This window comes from Watersipora subatra, chromosome 1 (genome assembly GCF_963576615.1).
Source record: "Watersipora subatra chromosome 1, tzWatSuba1.1, whole genome shotgun sequence".
In the NCBI taxonomy this organism is placed as follows: domain Eukaryota; kingdom Metazoa; phylum Bryozoa; class Gymnolaemata; order Cheilostomatida; family Watersiporidae; genus Watersipora; species Watersipora subatra.
Genome location: NC_088708.1, coordinates 67,599,137 through 67,617,464, shown reverse-complemented (window position 1 = coordinate 67,617,464; position 18,328 = coordinate 67,599,137). Strand labels below are relative to the sequence as shown.

General features: G+C 35.1%; 1 protein-coding gene across 1 annotated transcript; it reads left to right on the top strand.

Annotated features, from left to right (window-relative positions):
* The first annotated feature begins 38 nt into the window (after window positions 1–38).
* On the top strand, window positions 39–18,285 carry LOC137410552 (AP-1 complex subunit mu-1-like). Its single transcript, XM_068095990.1, has 12 exons — window positions 39–105; window positions 5,687–5,770; window positions 6,664–6,820; window positions 7,187–7,254; window positions 7,875–8,005; window positions 9,537–9,681; window positions 10,438–10,564; window positions 12,376–12,518; window positions 12,835–12,906; window positions 12,993–13,151; window positions 13,300–13,425; window positions 17,821–18,285. The coding sequence occupies exons 2-12, from the start codon at window positions 5,729–5,731 to the stop codon at window positions 17,917–17,919; spliced, it is 1,269 nt and encodes a 422-aa protein (XP_067952091.1). The 5' UTR covers window positions 39–105; window positions 5,687–5,728; the 3' UTR covers window positions 17,920–18,285.
* Window positions 18,286–18,328: the final 43 nt, after the last annotated feature.

The window sequence follows — 18,328 nt, the reverse complement described above, 5'->3', positions numbered from 1 at the left end:
TATAACCAAGTTTACATGATGATAGGTAAATTGTCTAACGAAATTTATTGTGAGGATTTTATACCTATTAGCTAATTAATCAAACTAAACTAAGGAGGTGGAAGGGTAATTATTAAAATTTTCTCTTACAATAGTTTTAATAAACTTCACAGCTATTAAGTATTCTGTGTGTATCAATGCACTCGTTTGGTTGTAGATGTATAGGAAATAAAAAATGGTCTTCTTTATTTTGCTAGGAAACTTGAAGAAAACACATGTTCTCATTTTGACGCTTCCTTGTTAAAAACAACCTTGCGGATTACAAATATTACCGGTCTGAATCAAAAATGCTGCAATGAAAGAAACAAAGTGAAAATAGATGTTGCTTTGAACATTTAGCATAACTTTTGGTTTTAAAAAGATAATCCTGTACAGTATCCAGATAATCCTGATGGTCAGTAGTAGTGTTGGCGACGCGTTAACCTTAGTTCTGATCAGATGCATTTGTGTAATTGCAATGAGTGCTTGCAACTTGTGGGTGTTTTTCTATTTATCAAGGTTGCACATTATAAATGTTTTTCATTCCCATTGTTGTGTAATATACATAAGACAGCGTCATCATTAGCACACGAACTGATTAGTTAGATAATTTGCAAATTCTTTCTTAGAAACTTGTGAGACAAAGCGTCTCTGCAGTATTGAACATGTCTAGGGATTATCAGCTAGTCTGTTAAAATTGTGCTTAGACAGTTGACTTAGTCAGTTTGGGAGCTTGATGTTGGTGAAGGCTAGAACTTTATGGCAGTGCAAAATATTGGCAAAACTGTAGAAACAACTTGTTCCCAAAGGAAGCTAGCTAAAGTAGAAAGAGAAAGGTATCTATACCAATAAATTTGACCGCGCTTGCCCTTGCAAGGCGTTGTTGTTACTGATGACAGATTTTGTAGTCCATTCTAACTCACTTCTAATAGCATTTAAATCAGAAGTGTGTTGTTGGAACAAGGCCATTCCTTGTCAAAAAAACGACAAATTATCATCTTCAATTGGGTAAGATTTTTATTATAAGAATCTTGCATAAATTTAGTGAGTCTTCAAATTTTCCCAAATTTATTATGTCATAATAGAACATAGCTATCTAAAACAGCAAAAAAGGTAAATATCGGCCTATTGGCTCATGTTCTATTGACGATTTTGTGACCTGTCTTCGGGATGCAAATGCATGTGACAAAAGGACAACATGATAATCATAGGACACTAATGAACTTGGTAGCGCAGCATGCTATGATACTCTGTTTACTGACTTGGTGGAACATAGTACACTGTTTCAATGGTGCTTTATATACTTCATACTACATCTCTCTTAGCTTGTCTTTTTCTCCTCACTCATATTGTAATAATAATTACAACACCACTGCCTCTTATTTTCAGCTTTTTCCTGCTCTTTGCGTAGCGTTCGGTAACTTTTATCTTCTTTTAAATAAGGTAACAATGGCATGTTTCTTAAAGGCCAATTGGAATTGGCATATGTTAGTTGCACCAGTAGCGTATTATACCAGGTGGCCTACATAGCTATTATAGTTCTTTATTGCTCAACCGATCAAAGTAAATAAATTATTCTTTGGTTGATGTACAGAGATTAACAGCGTATCCTTTATTAAATTATAAAATATTTAATACAAGTGAAATTTTATCAATTAACAGATGCTGCAGTCAATAAATCTATCTATATTTATTGCATTATATGTAAAATTTATTTTTATGAATTCCACTAACTAAAGTAACTCTTACGATTCGTTAGATTTTTGTTAAAGGTTTACTTGCAACAAAATTCACATTTCACACAATTCACGTTCAAAAAATATTTGAAAGGCTAATAGCAATGATATACAGCCCTCCAAGGATAGCCGACGGCTATCATAAGGGCGGGGTTTAATGATGGAGCTCTGTCAGGATTGTGCTAGCCTGGGTTTCGGAGCAAACACAACTCTCACGGGACGGTCGCGTTGCCTTGTTAGGTTTTGGAAAACACGACTCGCTGTTATCATTTCATTAGCTCATTCAGTCAGTAGACCTCGCGATTCACAATAGCAAACCTTGAATTTCTACAATGTAGGGGTGATACCTAATCAAAATAATGGATCCATGCAAAATAAAACATTTCAAATTACCTACTTTTAGTAATTTTAAAATTGGTAAAAGTAATAGTATATGCTTAAAGTTGAATATAATTTACCCAAAATTACCCGAACAACGGCCTTTTTTCCTAGTTTTTGATTAATATTTTGCCACTCCTAATATAAAATGACGAAGTCTTTTATCGTTGTCACATTGTTTTACCTGGCCAATGAGATGGGACAGCAGGCAAAGTTGTGCAGTGTAGTTTTCATACTCAAAATCTAAATACAAAACCGAATTTGGGCTATTTTACGATTGCGACTATTAATATCACGAATGCTTGCGAATGGTAACTGACTGATCATAATGGTGACAATATTGGGATACTATATTTATTTGACAACAAAATGAATTCAACAGTTAAGTAAAATAACCTCTATAGTTCATAATATTTGTAGATTTACAACGAGCTTTATTCAGCATATTTGTTTGTTCGGGTGCCGTGTTCGGGTTCATCCCAACAGAGCTCCATCATTAAACCCCGCCCATATGAGAGCCGTCGGCTATCCTTGGGGGCCTGTATATCATTGCTAATAGTAAATATTTTATAGAATAATATGAACAATAAATATTTACTAATAGCAGTTGTAATTTGAACCTGGGAGGTGATTTTTTAATGTAGTATTGTACTATTTATATTAATTATTAATAATGTAAATATTATTAATATTATTACAGTATGTCATATTTGTAAATAATATAATAATTATTTGGATAATAAATGTAAATGGTAAATTAAAATCTAACAAACAATAGGTATAGCATAATACATATATATATATTAAAAATGAATATAAAATACTTGTTAGATATTATATTTAAAGAATTATAATTTAGAAACTATATAATATTTATATATATAGTGCTAAAAATGAAATTAATTAGTTTTTTTAATGTTTCCTTTGCTATATCTTTATTTACCAATAAAATAAAACAAGTCACAAAATTATTGTATCTCAAAAGCACAATAACTTACTCATTAGTGGAAGGCAAACACATAGTAAACAGTATAATGTATAAAAACTTCATTTTAAATGAACATTTGCTACCATTCTTGGTATTTGTTAACATCGCAAATAACATCATCATTGTTCATACATACCCTCATCGGTATTACTATATTTAAAAAGGAGTAAAGCCAGTCTATGTTATTGAAACCAATAGAGAGCATATTTTGTGCAGTTTTCTGTATATTCTATTTTGGCAATAAAGAATAGAACTCTTTTTTCATTGTTGATGATGGAGACCTGGAGAATTTTAAATTATCACCGCTGAAGTGATAATTATAGCTGAATATGAGTGTCATGTTCACAATATAAATTTTTTGCAACGCTTGCATTTCAAGACCAATTATTATTATTGTACAAAATAGCAAGTATCAAATTTTTTATTTTACCAAAAGTTGGTCTGAATGGAGTAGTGAGGTAAGGTTTACAAGTGTTAATTTTTACAAGTGTTAATTATTGTAAAACTGGTGCTTGGAGATCCAAAAGCTTGCGAGTTATTTTTAAAATGTAACAAAGGTTGTTTCTCCTTACTTTGATATTTCAATTTACTCTGAACATTTTGGAATTTATATTTTATTTTTATACAAAGAACAACAACGGTAAAAACTGGTGTAATTTCACATTCACAATGTGATTTTTTTTCATAACGCTGGTGTTTCGAGGCCAATTATTATTTTAAAAAATTGCTAAAGGTGTCAAATTCCGATTTTACTGAAAGTTTGTCTGAATGGAGTAGTGAGGTTAGTATAATAATTTTTACAAGTGAGCCTATTGCTATCACGGCAAATTGCAATGGCGAGCATGACACTGTTCGTCGGTGTTACTAACTGTAAAACTGGTGGTTGGAGATTAAAATGCTTGTGAATTATAATCAAACTGGAACAAAAATTGTTGCACTTGACTTTTGGAACATTTTGGAAGTTATAGTTTATTTTATACAGAGAACAACAATGGTAAAAACTAAATGATACTTCTGGACGGATTGCCATCGCCACCTCTGTGACCAATAAAACATTCTTTTTAATTTCATTTTTATGTTAATATTTATTATATTGTGCATTGTATGATTGAATAAAATGGGAAGATTATGAAATTAAAGAACTTTTTTGCTTATTTACATGTTAAAGTGTATTTTCAGGGAAATTTTAAAAGGCTCCGAAATCTGGTGATTTTCATAATAAAAAGTCTTACCCAATTGTCACCTATCCTGGGTGAGATACTAGTGCTCACATGCAGTACTACCTAATTGCAATCTGCAAAATATGTTGTGTCGAATTTACATGATGACCATTTAAGGCATGGCAGTATGTTTAATTTAAACACATGATCATTCAGATATTACCAACATATTATCATTCAGATCATTAGCAACATATTGTAAAGTTCCATTGGATGATCAATGATCTTGTCATACAAATCTATCTCAGACAATGGTAAGCTGAAAGAAACAACAAAAAAGGACCAATAAGGAAGAAAAGCATCAAATTATTCAAATACAACCCCAGAATGTTAGGTTTATTGCATACAGATGTGTACATTGAGAGATGATTTACATGGAATTTGTCCACATATGAAATTAATGTTTATGGACTCTACAGACTTGAAAATAAACATTGACAAGCTGGAGCAACTGTTAATACTACTTTGAAAAAACACTTTGACACACATTAAAACGTTAATAAATAGCTATACAATAAAATGTAAAGCTCAAAAATGAAGTTTTAGTTTTATTGTATATGATTTAGTAGGATATGGTGAGCTTGCTCAAGTAAGGCTTGGTAAAGCTCAAATATGCTTCAAAATTAGGGAATTAGTTCTTGCTGCCCACTGGTCACTAGATGTTTGAAGTCTGCAACCACAAGCTACTATTATAATACTGCAGCAACAGTTTATCTAGATAAATATCAGTGTTTGTCTTTTTGTTTTTCCTTGTGTCCAGTTATAGCGATTAAAATCTAGCAAGGAAAAATCTGTATCGCACTGGATTTAGAACGTCCAGATCTAGAGGCGGCGAGCTTAACCATTAGACTACGGTAACCAAGTGATAAATGGTTATTATGACATTCTTTACATCAGTTGAAATACACTGGCTGTCTGGGGATATTAAGCGCTTGGGGTCATTAACTATCACAGTTGTTTATTACGCTTAGCATGACAATTATTAACCTGGTTCCAAACACGGCTAGATCACCTAGCTTACCAGGTGAGTTACTCAAATTCAGTGGGTAATTAATTATTTTATTACCGATGCAACGCTGGCATTTAGCTAGCAATTATAAATGTTCAGCATCTACAATTGGTGCAAGCTGAAAAGTGAAAGCGTCAAGAGGGTATGAGTTTTGCTAAAACATTTGTTTGATGGTGCTATTTAGTGTAGATATGGCAGTATAATCGATACGTGTTACAATCAGCACAAAGGGGTTTGTTAAATACTATCTAAAAATAATACTGAATTGGATCATTTAATCCTCCTTGAAGTGTTTGCTGTATGTATATTTTTTTACTAATTTCTCATCTAATTGCAGTATAAAGGTTTATCCCAGTCCATCTCCTTGCTGATCTCCAACATGGCAGCGTCTGCCGTTTATATTCTCGATCTTAAAGGAAAGGTAGGACAATTGCAAAGTTGCATACATAGTATAACTGTTTGGCTCATAAATACATTCGTAATTGATTCATCTATACGCTTGTTCTGTACTTCGCTGTTATTAATAATAAGAGTTACTCTATTTTTTAAAAACCGGTTGTATACCTTTGTTCAGCTTTTACAATGACACTGTTGATCTAAACATAATCATGCAAGTCAAAATGGATCAATCTATACTTGTCTTATTCTGTCAATGGTTTCTTCAGCTCAATAGATTGCAACTCAGCTTCACTTTGCATAGTAATCGTTATTAGGTTATTACATTTAATTGTAAAATTTTAACATATTTCATTATATAGTTTAGTTTTAACGTGTTTGTATTATACCATGCATCGTGCTATATGTAATGTTTTGAAGTATTTGTCATTGCTTTTTGAGCTGTGGAATGGATAAACAAAATACATCTTTACATTCAAAGCAAACATCTGAATGGATTACATATTAAGGTTTTACTATAGTAAGTTTATCAACTCTAGTCGATACACAAGGCTATCATAGCTTTATACATTAATCAAGACTGTTTTTCGGAAGACGCTTTTAAAGACCGCAACTCTTCGCCATTTTATCTTACATACCTCTTGTTTGATGATATACGGGCACCTATAATAATTGCACTGACAAAGTTAGTCTATACTGCAGCAATCAAGTAATAGTCATCCATGACTCAAAAGCATAGAAAAGATATGCACGGTACAGCAAATGTTCGTCTGCGCAATATGTGACTGTAATCATAAATCAGTATTATAGTACAATTAGCAAGTTGAAGCTGTAGATGTATACCATAACAAATTTTGAGTGCATATCCCTGTTCTGTCAAAATTAATTTTACAGAACGGGTATTTTATTTATTTCTAGGTGTTAATATCGCGCAATTACAAAGGAGATATTGAAACTAATATCATAGACAAGTTTAATGCCCTTCTTTTGGAAAAGGAAGAAGAAAACAACACGACTCCTGTTATACAGACCGATGGTGTCACATTTGCCTACATAAAACATAACAATGTCTACTGTATCCTTGCCATTCTAATTGTTACTAGTACACTTGCCAGTTCTGTTCACTGCGAGAGATCATCATGAGTAATTAGTGTCTGCATAATTATTCCTTGAAGTGGTAAGGCGACCGAGTGATGTAGTTGTAGTGTGCTTGCCTGTGAATTTAATCCACTGGGTTTGAATCCAATGCGAAGCAATCTTTTTTCCCAACGCTCTTAAAGTGGTTTCGATGAATGCGGCTTTATTACAGTAAAGATTGTAACTATGGAAATGTCTTTGGCACCGTAACGGAGTCTCTGTTGAGGAGAATTCAGCATTTTCTATAGTTTATTCAGAGTTTCATGGGTATGTCACTTACTTTCTCCTTAATGACTTTCTTTAGTGGTTGCAACCGTAAGAAGAAATGCCAACGTCGCGCTTGTTGTTCAGTTTCTACACAAGTTAGCTGACGTAAGTAGCTGCCATTTTATTCTTTCCATTTCTGGCAAGCTCGTTGCGTCTGCATACTAGACCATTATATTATAATATATTACTGGTTGGCCTGCATATACATTGGGATGATATCATATGACTTTAATGCTTAATTGTTCACATGTGTAAACTTTTATCTCAAAAAACAGTAATGTAACTGTTTTCCAAGGGCATCCTAATCTCTTGCGTAATGGTACTTTTAATGATAATCATTAATGTTGGCAAAAGAAAACTCGTATTGAATGCTTAATGTTGGTTAAAAATTTATGACAAGAGGTAGAAAGAAAACTGATCTTGATTGCAGGTATCATACATGTGTCTTTATCCTCGTCAATCCTGGCAGTCTCACAATGTATTGCTTTTGTGTACATTTTGGAATAAGTTGAACTTATTACAGGACATCAAACATGCAATCTGTGCTCACTATACTGAGTCCTCTTGAGCTAGCTTGGCATCATGGCGTACAATCTTTAACAGTATCACGCGCCCGCGCGCACACACACTACGTTTGTTGTTCTATAAACATGATGGAACTTGATTATTGTATTTAAAATTGGTTTTGTCATGTTATCAAAGTGCATCACATTGTATGTCAACAGATATTTGTGGAGTACTTCAAAGAGCTAGAAGAAGAAAGTATAAAAGATAACTTTGTTCTCATCTATGAGTTGTTGGATGAAGTGATGGATTTTGGTCTTCCTCAAACCACTGATAGCAAAATCCTACAAGAGTAAGTACAATATAAGCCAACATCTGCTACTTGATTGGTAGTACAAGTAGTGTATGTCTTTGCAGTTTAGATTTCACTAAGTTCTTTTTTTACTCATGGCTCAGACAGTTGGAACACATTTGTGCATTTGTTATCATTGAGTGGTGTCTCTGAAATAACACCCATGGGTTTAAAAAGAAACTTTTGTCATCGGTTAGAATAAGCAGAAACATTAGGAAAAATTTTTTAATGTAATTTTTAGTTCATAGCTTTCAAAATGAAGGCTATTTCTGTTCTTCCTCCTCAATCCAGAATTTCAATATGTGCCTGTATTAGAGATGCCCTGATTCTAAATTCCCCAGCCGATTCAAATACCGATCCGATATACCGATTCTTATTGAAACATAATCCGATTCAGATACCGATTCAGATACCGATTCAGATCTTTTGTGTTGCATAGATAATCGTTCATTTTATTATAAAAAATATAGATATTAATGTGTTTCTTTGTTTGTATTTATTTATGAAAAAAGAGATACATGTATATATTCACATACTGCCATACCGTACATGTAGTAGCAAAACAGTTCATGTTTCTTGTAATTTGTAAGTAATTTGTTTTTTAATTAATAAAAGTAATTGTTTTTGTCAACAAAAACAACGTTAGCAGCACTTGTGAAAGAACAGCGTTTTTTAATTTATAGTAAGACCTGCAATAGTTTAGTCACAAGAACTAGCTCATCAAATGATCTGAAGGACCATAATTATTTCGACAAACTTCAAAAGTTAATGTTTAAATAAATATAATGTAAGAGAGAAACAAATTACATTCACAAACCAAACGAGAACAACCCAACAAACAAGCTAAGTATCATCAGGATCAGTGATCAAGAAAGCATTAGATGACTTAATGCATCGGCTGCTCAAGTTGCTTTCGTAATGCTAGTTAATTGAAATATTACACTATATTCTTGTTTCCTTTCATTGTTATCTTGTTCGTGGTTGGCTGCAATAAATCCCATCGCTATAATTGGGAAATACCACATTTTGTGATCACGTCCTAGTCCTAACTAAAGCAAAAACGTTCCTCAGCTGTGTTGATGTTGATCAAGCTATCGGTGTGAAATAAATAGTGTGACAGGTTCAGAATTCATTAGGTAAGAGTAAGGAACGTGTGGCTGGTGATCTTTATTAGTGTAGCAAGTTAAAATACTGTTTTCTGCTAAATAGTTGATCTGTAAAAAGTATCTGAAATTTCAGATCTTTTAAGAAAAGATCGGCTGATACCGATTCAGATACTTAATACTCATATCGGCACCGATTCCGATATTTCCGATAATTGGGGCAACTCTAGCCTATATACACACATCCATGTAAATAAAGGTCATCTGTCTCAGGATTTGAGGCCACCAGCATTTTTATGTAGTTTTAATTATAGTTTAGCCAGACATTTTATTACCATGAATTCTAAATAGTAGCTTGACACAAAATAGCAAAAATAGGGTGGGCAAAAGCATTAAAGTGATGCATTGGTATAATTTGATTTGTGTAGGTACATTACACAGGAAGGTCAAAAACTAGAGGTGGCGCCGCGACCACCCATGGCTGTTACAAATGCTGTGTCTTGGAGATCGGAAAATATCAAGCACCGAAAAAATGAAGTCTTTTTAGATGTTATAGAGTCTGTTAATCTGTTGGTGAGCCCATTGTCTGCAACTTCTTTTAGTATCAGTATGTTAGCATAAGTGCCGATTGTCTGCAACCTCTTTTAGTATCAGTATGTTAGCATAAGTGCCGATTGTCTGCAACCTTTTTCTAATATTAGTATGTTAGCATGAGTGTCGATTGTCCGCAACCTTTTTTCTAATACCAGTATGTTAGCATGAGTCCGATTGTCTATGACCTCACAATATCAGTATGTTATTATGAGCCCCTATTGTCTATGGCCTCACATCACTAGTATGATATTATGAGTCCAATTGCCTATGACCTCACAATACCAGTATGTTAACATGAGTCCAATTGTCTATGACCTCACATAACCAGTATGTTACCAGAGCCCCCATTGTCTATGACCTCACAATACCAGTATGTTACCAAGAGCCCCCACTGTCTATGACCTCACATCACCAGTATGTTATTATGAGCCCCTTTTGTCTATGACCTTACAATTCCAGTATATCGTGTATAGTGTAGACAACTCCATTTGAGAAAAAATTGGATATTAACAGTTATGAAGGTGCCAGCTAATATCACATATTAAAATGTGGCTAATGTTGTAAGAAGAAGACCAACTCATGGAGACTTGAGGATAATCAAGAGTGGTCAAACACACTACTATAATAGTACATAGTACTAGGCTAAAACTCGGCTAGTTATGCTATCATCATTTGATTAAGCCTTACCAGTTTTTATTCACACTACTCAAGGTTAACTTGTATGTCTTTGACCAGGTGAGCAGCAATGGCAATGTCCTTCGAAGTGAAATTGTTGGTGCTATAAAGATGAGAGTCTTCTTGAGCGGCATGCCTGAGCTTAGACTCGGACTCAACGATAAAGTCTTGTTCGAGCATACTGGCAGTTCGTAGACTTATTTATTCATTACCTAATCAGATCATTTTTGTTCTCTTAGACTTTGTGCGTGAGTGAGTGTATGCCTGTGCGCTTGTGTGTGATTTATTTCATCAAATACATAGTACATACAATTGCATACATATGAAAAAGAAAACAAAGAAAAGTTTCAAACAATTGTACGTCAACAATCAAACAAAAGCAGAGATAATTGGGGCAGTGCGAAATAGCAGAGCTAAACCGGTCGCAGGCCCAAGTCGACAGCATAAGGCGTAGACACTAATGTTCACCAAGCAGAGCTAAGATGGAACCTTATCTCCATCTTAAGCTCAACAATTGGTTTTATTAATTTCAACGACGCTGGCAATTTATTCCACAGTGCAGACATCACAAAGTTAGATGTTTGTTGACCAGCAGATGAAGAATAAAAAGGAGCAGGAAGTGAGGATGATTGAAATCGGGTGTTATAATGTGAAGGTTTTTGAAATGTTTGTGAATGATACAGTTTGTGTGCTCTAATAAGTGATTTGTAATGATATATTCTATCAGCAGTCAAAATCTTGACTGAGTCGTGAATTAAATCAAAAGTTGGGTAACCAAAAGGCTTTTTATAAATAATACACAATATTTTCTTTTGAAACTTAATTATTTTAAACTTAATTAATTTATCAAGGTGAACCCAAGAAGCATTTCTCCACGATTCTATAGAGTATCATAATTTAGCTCAACTTTACTTCTGTTCATCGAGTCAAGCATAATCTTGCAGGGTTTATGTCATGTAATATGTCCTAATATGCAAGTTAATGTCATTTTTTGCTAAATTTTTGATCCCGCCATCACTATATTATATTACCTTACTAGTTGAATGTCCGGCGTTGCCTGGGTAATGCAAAAGTTTTTGGCGCAGTAAATTAATTTTAATTCAACATACATAACATTTACCATCATAACTTGTAAACTTCATATCATGAAAAGATTGTTTTGTGCAGTTCAAATAAATTGAGAGAAAAACTAAAACAACTGTAAAGGTATTTAAATGTGAAATAATTAGCAAGTAATGGCTAGATAAAGTATGGTTTGTTACGATGGTTACAATGGAAAGCGAATGGGAACTAATACAATTAAAACGAACTGATAAACAAGATAAAATTCACGAACATGTTGAAATAATAATAACAAAGAGTACATAAAAGTGTGTATAAAAAGGTTGCCACAGAAGCTACCTATCAAAATTTTGAATACGACGATACTGGTACCTCTCGATAGTTGATACTGGAACAAACGAAAAAATGAGATATTGATATTGAATACATCAGTGAAGCGCATGGGGATACTTTGTCTGACCGAACCGAGAGTGACTAGAAGCAATTCCTACTCTAGAATGTCCATGTGAACATTTCTTAGTTTTGCAATTTCTAGTCATTGCCATTTGCAATAAAAAGCCTTTCTGGCCTTTGCAATAAAAGGAAATTGAAGATTGAAATTGTGCCGTGCAACTGTAACGGAACATTTAAAATTGAAATGATACAATTAAAAGTTACAATTAAAGAAAGATGAAGAGTGGATTTTGAAATGGTTTTAAAAAAAATTTCATAAGAAGAACAAACACAAAAGGTAATATTAATTCATAATAAAAAATACATATTTAGCTTTAACCGTGATTAGGATATCGTAGTTGAGCTAAATAAGATAAGGACAGCTTAGCCTTGTGGTTAGATGCGATTCAACTATTTTGCAATCGACAAAAGACAAACATTGAGGTTTATATATATATATATGTAGTTTTAAAAGTTTGTTGCGTGCATAGCTCTTGGTTATAGGAGGTAAGAGTAAATCTGTCGAGCTCGAGGACACAAAGTTTCATCAATGTGTGAGGCTGTCGAGGTTTGAGAACGATCGGACTATTTCATTCATTCCTCCTGATGGAGAGTTTGACCTCATGACCTACCGCCTCAACACCCATGTAGGTCCTCTATTTATTTATTCACAATGAGATCATCATTTAATTGCAAGCGTAGTTTCAGAAACTACTCTAAGATACTGGTTTCCTGTTTGTGCTATTACATTCAAGTTGTCCGAGTGTTTAGTTTGTGGTCTTCAAGTTGAGTGTAGCTCTCGTTTGCTCTAATGTTTATCATAGTTTCTGCTTAAGTTGTCTACTCTTGGCATTGCATCCCATATATTTGGGAATTCCTTCAGCTGTTGTGACCTTTCAATCTGTGTCATGTGGTATGTATTTGGTTACAAGTGACAATCACTTAAATTATTAATGCTTGCAGGTTAAACCACTAATATGGGTGGAGTCAATCATTGAGAGACACGCCCATAGTAGAGTAGAGTACATGATCAAGGTATCTACTAAAATTACATGTGAATGCCTTTGTTATAGAAATATGTTATCTTGCTCTGGTTCTCATACTGTTTATGGTTGTCTCAGGCTAAGAGCCAGTTCAAGAGGCGCTCTACAGCCAATAATGTGGAAATAGTCATACCTGTTCCAAATGATGCTGACTCACCTAAATTTAAGACAACAGTTGGCTCGTGCAAGTGGGTACCTGAAAACAGTACTGTAATATGGACCATCAAGTCATTCCCAGTGAGTACATTCAACTGCACGACTCATATATGAACTAACGGTTTTCTTACAACGAAAGGCCTTGTGTCTTTTATATATCTCAGATATCCTTTCTCTTATTTCCTGCTTCTGATCGTAGGGCTTAATTTGATTTCGTTTGCTTGTTCAGGGAGGCAAAGAGTTCTTAATGAGAGCTCACTTTGGCCTGCCAACCGTGGTTGCTGAAGATTCCGAGGGTAAGCCACCAATTCAAGTCAAGTTTGAGATTCCTTACTTTACGGTCTCAGGCATTCAGGTATGGCTTCTCTCATATATATTATCTCTGCTCTACCACTAATTTGAAAAAGCTCCTTTAGCATTAACAACTCATTGATTTTAATCGAGCAACACAAATGACATGAAGCTGTCTTTTTCTATTGTAAAGATTAGGCAGTATGTCTTGGTATTTTTTCTGTGACAATAAGGTATCGTCATTATTGCAATTCTTCAGACAACCACAAGCAAGTACTTTCAGTCATAATCAGTGACCAGATAGGTATGCAAGGATAAAAAATTACCTTATATTCTGAAGTGCAAAGGTGCGCACCACTTTTTTTCTCCTCGCTCACACCTCAGCAGCTTGTTCGTTTCAGTGCGGCTGATTGGCTGGAGCGTTCTTAACATAATTGAGCCGGCAATTTTATCTTCCTGCTTGGTGCATTCACAAGTGGGCACTCGAGTGTATTTTTAAGCCTTATTCTCATACATCTGCTAAGCCAAGAATCGGCAAGCGCTCCACACTACTAGGACATTTCGGGGATTCAAGAAGGCACACTAGATCAGAGAAAACAATGTTTCCAAGAAAATATAAATTTATTAACATATGCGACACGATCAATTGTGAACATGTCTGTTCTAGTTAAAGATAAAATCAGGATTGACTGAGGAAGCTTTCTACAACAGAATGTCATTTATGTGGTCGTCTGTGAGCTGGGATCGCAGCTTGTTCTTTCAAAGTTTCATCTTCAAGAAAAAATTGCTTGCACAACTAGATACTACCAAAAATAGCCATGATGCACAAGCTGCCAATAATGGAAACTGAGAGCATAGTAGTTGACGGTTGAAGTTAATGAGAGTGATGCAAGAAGAAAACTTAGACCAGCGTCTGTTGGAAGCTTGCAGTTCAACCAACTCCGTTTGCGCATCAGTGGATTCGCTGTCATTGGGAAAGTCAAAAGATGTGTTGACAAGCTTAAGCTCTTTCAAATTAGACCCTAAGTCTGTAAACGAGAAGAAAAACATGGAGTGTTGGTAGCACACTGGTGCAATCATCTGCGTCAACGAGGGCTGTATCACCCTTGAGGAAGGGAGAAAAATGGACATAGTCACCCCTTCGCACCCATATTCATGATGAGCGGCATCATGTCCTTGCAGCTTCGGATTGAGTATGTTAAAGTGAGAACTGCATAAAATCGGTTAGGCCGGACGCAGTCAAAAATCGAGGAGCCGTTAGGCTGGACTAGATACTAGATAGGCCATATCCCGTCTAAAAGTAGAGTTTTCCGACCCCTATGTGAAGCTCTTGGAGGAGGTTTGCGATAGCCGATAAGTAACAGGATTTGTGAGATCTATCACTATCCTTAATGCAGCTCGTTGTGCTGAGCCTTGCGCTAAGTTCAAGCACTTGAAAGTTGACATGCAACAAAATTCACATTACAGTTATTTAGTATCAAAAGATTCAGAATGTCTTATTCTGCTGTGTTGTAGGTGCAAAATATGTGGAAATGTGATTACAAGCTCTTAAAAGATCAAAACGAACAGTTAATCGCCGCCATCACGAAACCGCCGTAGATTGGAATCAGTTTATTTCTCTGACGTAGTCAATCCATTTGGTTATTGTTTTGACACGTGATGTTCTCATGTAAATGGAAAGGCCAATAAAAGGCTCAATATAAAACTTCTCATAGCACTAGTTTATGACAAACACTTCGGGTTTTACCGAAGAGCCCATATCAATTATAGATGCTGTCTCATTTACAGTTTTGTTTCGGCTTGGTCTCATCGTCTAGTCGTAATCTGATCATGTGACCCATACTTCCTGCCAAACAGCGCAAAGAATTTCTGCAGCATTTTTCGATTATCACATGTGACCAACAGGTTCGTCATGTTTATCAGAGAATGATATGTACTCCTTCGAGCTAAGATTAAAAAATTAAACGAATTTTCACGGTAGGTTATAAGATATCAGTGCTGAAAGTGACAGCATTACAATGATGAGGAAATAGACGCATAAGCCTCAAGGACAATAGACATGGTTTTATTGAATGCATGAAGTATATTTGTGAAAATATTTCGACGAATGAGGTTGTATGAATGTGTAAACATCATGTAGCCATCTCGTTCATCTACGTCCCATTTGAGCCGGTTTGGAACAAGATTCTAATCTACAACAGTTTGGTGATGGGGCGATAAACTGTTCGCTTCTGAGCTTTTAAGAGCTTATAATCACATTTCCAAATATTTTGCACCTACAACACAGCAGAGTAAGACATCGGGAATCTTTTCATACCAAATAACTGTAATGTGAATTTTGTTGCAAGTCAACTTTTAACCCTGTAAAACCCAACCATAGAACAGATGATAAGAAAACTACCTCCAACAGTTTCCTGTGCAAGAGGAACAGCTAGAACACAATTCCATAGAATTTTATTTAAAAATATGATTTTTTAGGGTAGTTTCAACATGTTGCGCGTACGCAACATTGGGCAGGAAATGACATTAGACATATAACACTGCATGCAAAACAATTTTTTCCAACAGACATTCACAACAATTTTAAAAATAATTTATTATTTATACAACAAGATTTACACCATAATTACACAAAAAAATTAGTAAGTAGTATCCATGACTAAGCATTGAAAGATAATGAGCTATATTTTGCGTGCACAATCTAAATAAAGTCATCACTATATGTGATACTCGGTGAAACAGTTACGGCCCTCCGTGAAGCAAAGCCGAACATAGCATTTTACACAAATTGTTGTTTTGAAAACTGACAAATGTCTTCGCCCTTGGTTGCGTCGACTACTACTACTAGCCATAGTTGTTCTGTATAACATGAATGAAAAACTTGAACCCAACAATAGGCTCTACAATCATTGCATCAGCTCAAGCTACAAGCAGTATGTGTAGCCTATGAGAAATACTATGATAAACCGCACCACTACAGGTACAGTAGTAGAAAATGATAGGTATATTATTACAATTATGGTATCCTGTTGGTTGGTAGGCCTGGTATAGTTGGTAGGGCCATAGTAAGGTAGGCCTACATTGTAGTTTGAAAATGTCAATAAGGCCACCAGTATTACTGCTGAAGGTCATAATTAGCAGCAATTAATACTAGGCCAATTAGTAATGCCAATAACTAACAATTACATAAACTAATTATTCAAAAAAACACAATAACCAATGAAAAGTATAAACAGTGCCCAGTGTAGCATATATGCTACACACCTCAATTGATGCCTAAAAAATCACCAAGCTTGGATATTACCCACTTCCCAACACATCAAAATGAATCAGAAATATATTCTTTCCCCTAAAACAAGTAAATGTCCAAGCAAATTTACCTTCTCCTATGTAGAAATAAGAACAGGGAAATAACCAAGATACTAGTTGAACATTTTTGGGGCAGCCATTACAGGAAATGGAAGTCACATGACCAAACTAGTCACACGATAGCAAATCTGCCATTTCATGTAGCGTATACCCAACATTGGGTATCGGTCATGACTTTAAAAACTATGATTTTTTCTGAATTATAGGAATTATGACCAGTCAATGTACATGTAGCATATACGCTACGAGGGGTTATACAGGGTTAAGATTTTTCTACGATCACTTCCTCGCGTGACCATGGTATTTATGAAATTCAGAATTTGAAATCGACCACATTGCTACTTTTTGTTTTACCTCCCCCCATAAAATGTATCTCGAGGTTACCCATTTGATTTTAGTTTTTTGACAACCCCACTTATTATCGTTTTAGAAGAGGAAAAACAGGGCTTATACATTCAAAGGTGCACAAGGTCATTATGAGTACTTAGGTGAATGAGAACCTAGGTGAATGAGAACCTAGGAGGTGAATGAGAACCTAGGAGGTGAAGGAGAACCTAGGAGGTGAAGGAGAACCTAGGAGGTGAATGAGCACCTAGGAGGTGAATGAGAACCTAGGAGGTGAATGAGCACCTAGGAGGTGAATGCAAACTTAGGAGGTGAATGAGTACCTAGGAGGTGAATGAGTACCTAGGAGGTCAATGAGAACCTAGCAGGTCAATGAGAACCTAGGAGGTGAATGAAAACCTTAGAGGTGAATGAGAACCCTAGGTGACTGAGAACCTAGGAGGTGAATGAGTACTTAATGGGTGAATGAAAACCTTAGAGGTGAATGAGAACCCTAGGAGGTGACTGAGAACCTAGGAGGTGAATGAGTACTTAATAGGTGAATGAGAACCTAGGAGGTGAATGAGTACTTAATAGGTGAATGAGAACCTAGGAGGTGAATGAGAACCTAGGAGGTGAATGAGAAGCAGATTTAGCATTTTCTAACTCACAAGTTTGTTCTTATCTTCAGATGTTATCTTTCAAATAACCCAACTTATTACTTATTCTCCACAGTGATGTAATTGTTCATACTCACTTATTGTAGGTCCGTTACTTGAAGATCATTGAGAAAAGCGGTTATCAGGCGTTGCCTTGGGTCCGATATATAACACAGAATGGTGATTACCAGCTGAGAACAAATTAGTAATAATACTTACCACTAGGATGACAGTCTATTTCAAGTTTTACAGTTAACTGCTGAGTATTTATGTAGCCCATCGAGCTTACTATGTTATGTGCTGTTGTCTAAGATCATGATGAGCGCAACTTTAGAAAATCCTTATTTGTCACTATGTAGCAATTTCTACAAAATTTCCTCAACCAGCTGTTTTTTAATAGCTGTATTGGATAGGCTTGGCAGTGGGGTCCATGAAATGTTGTGATGATAGTGTTTTGTAATTTTGTATTTGTAAAAAATTGATGGTATTCAAGTATTGTAATGAAGTTATGTTTATTTCTTCCAGCAAATTTATATGATTCGATCATGTCCAAATAAATTTGGAAGCGATATCTATATAGCGTTCTTGAATTGATTACTGGCGCTTTTAAGGATT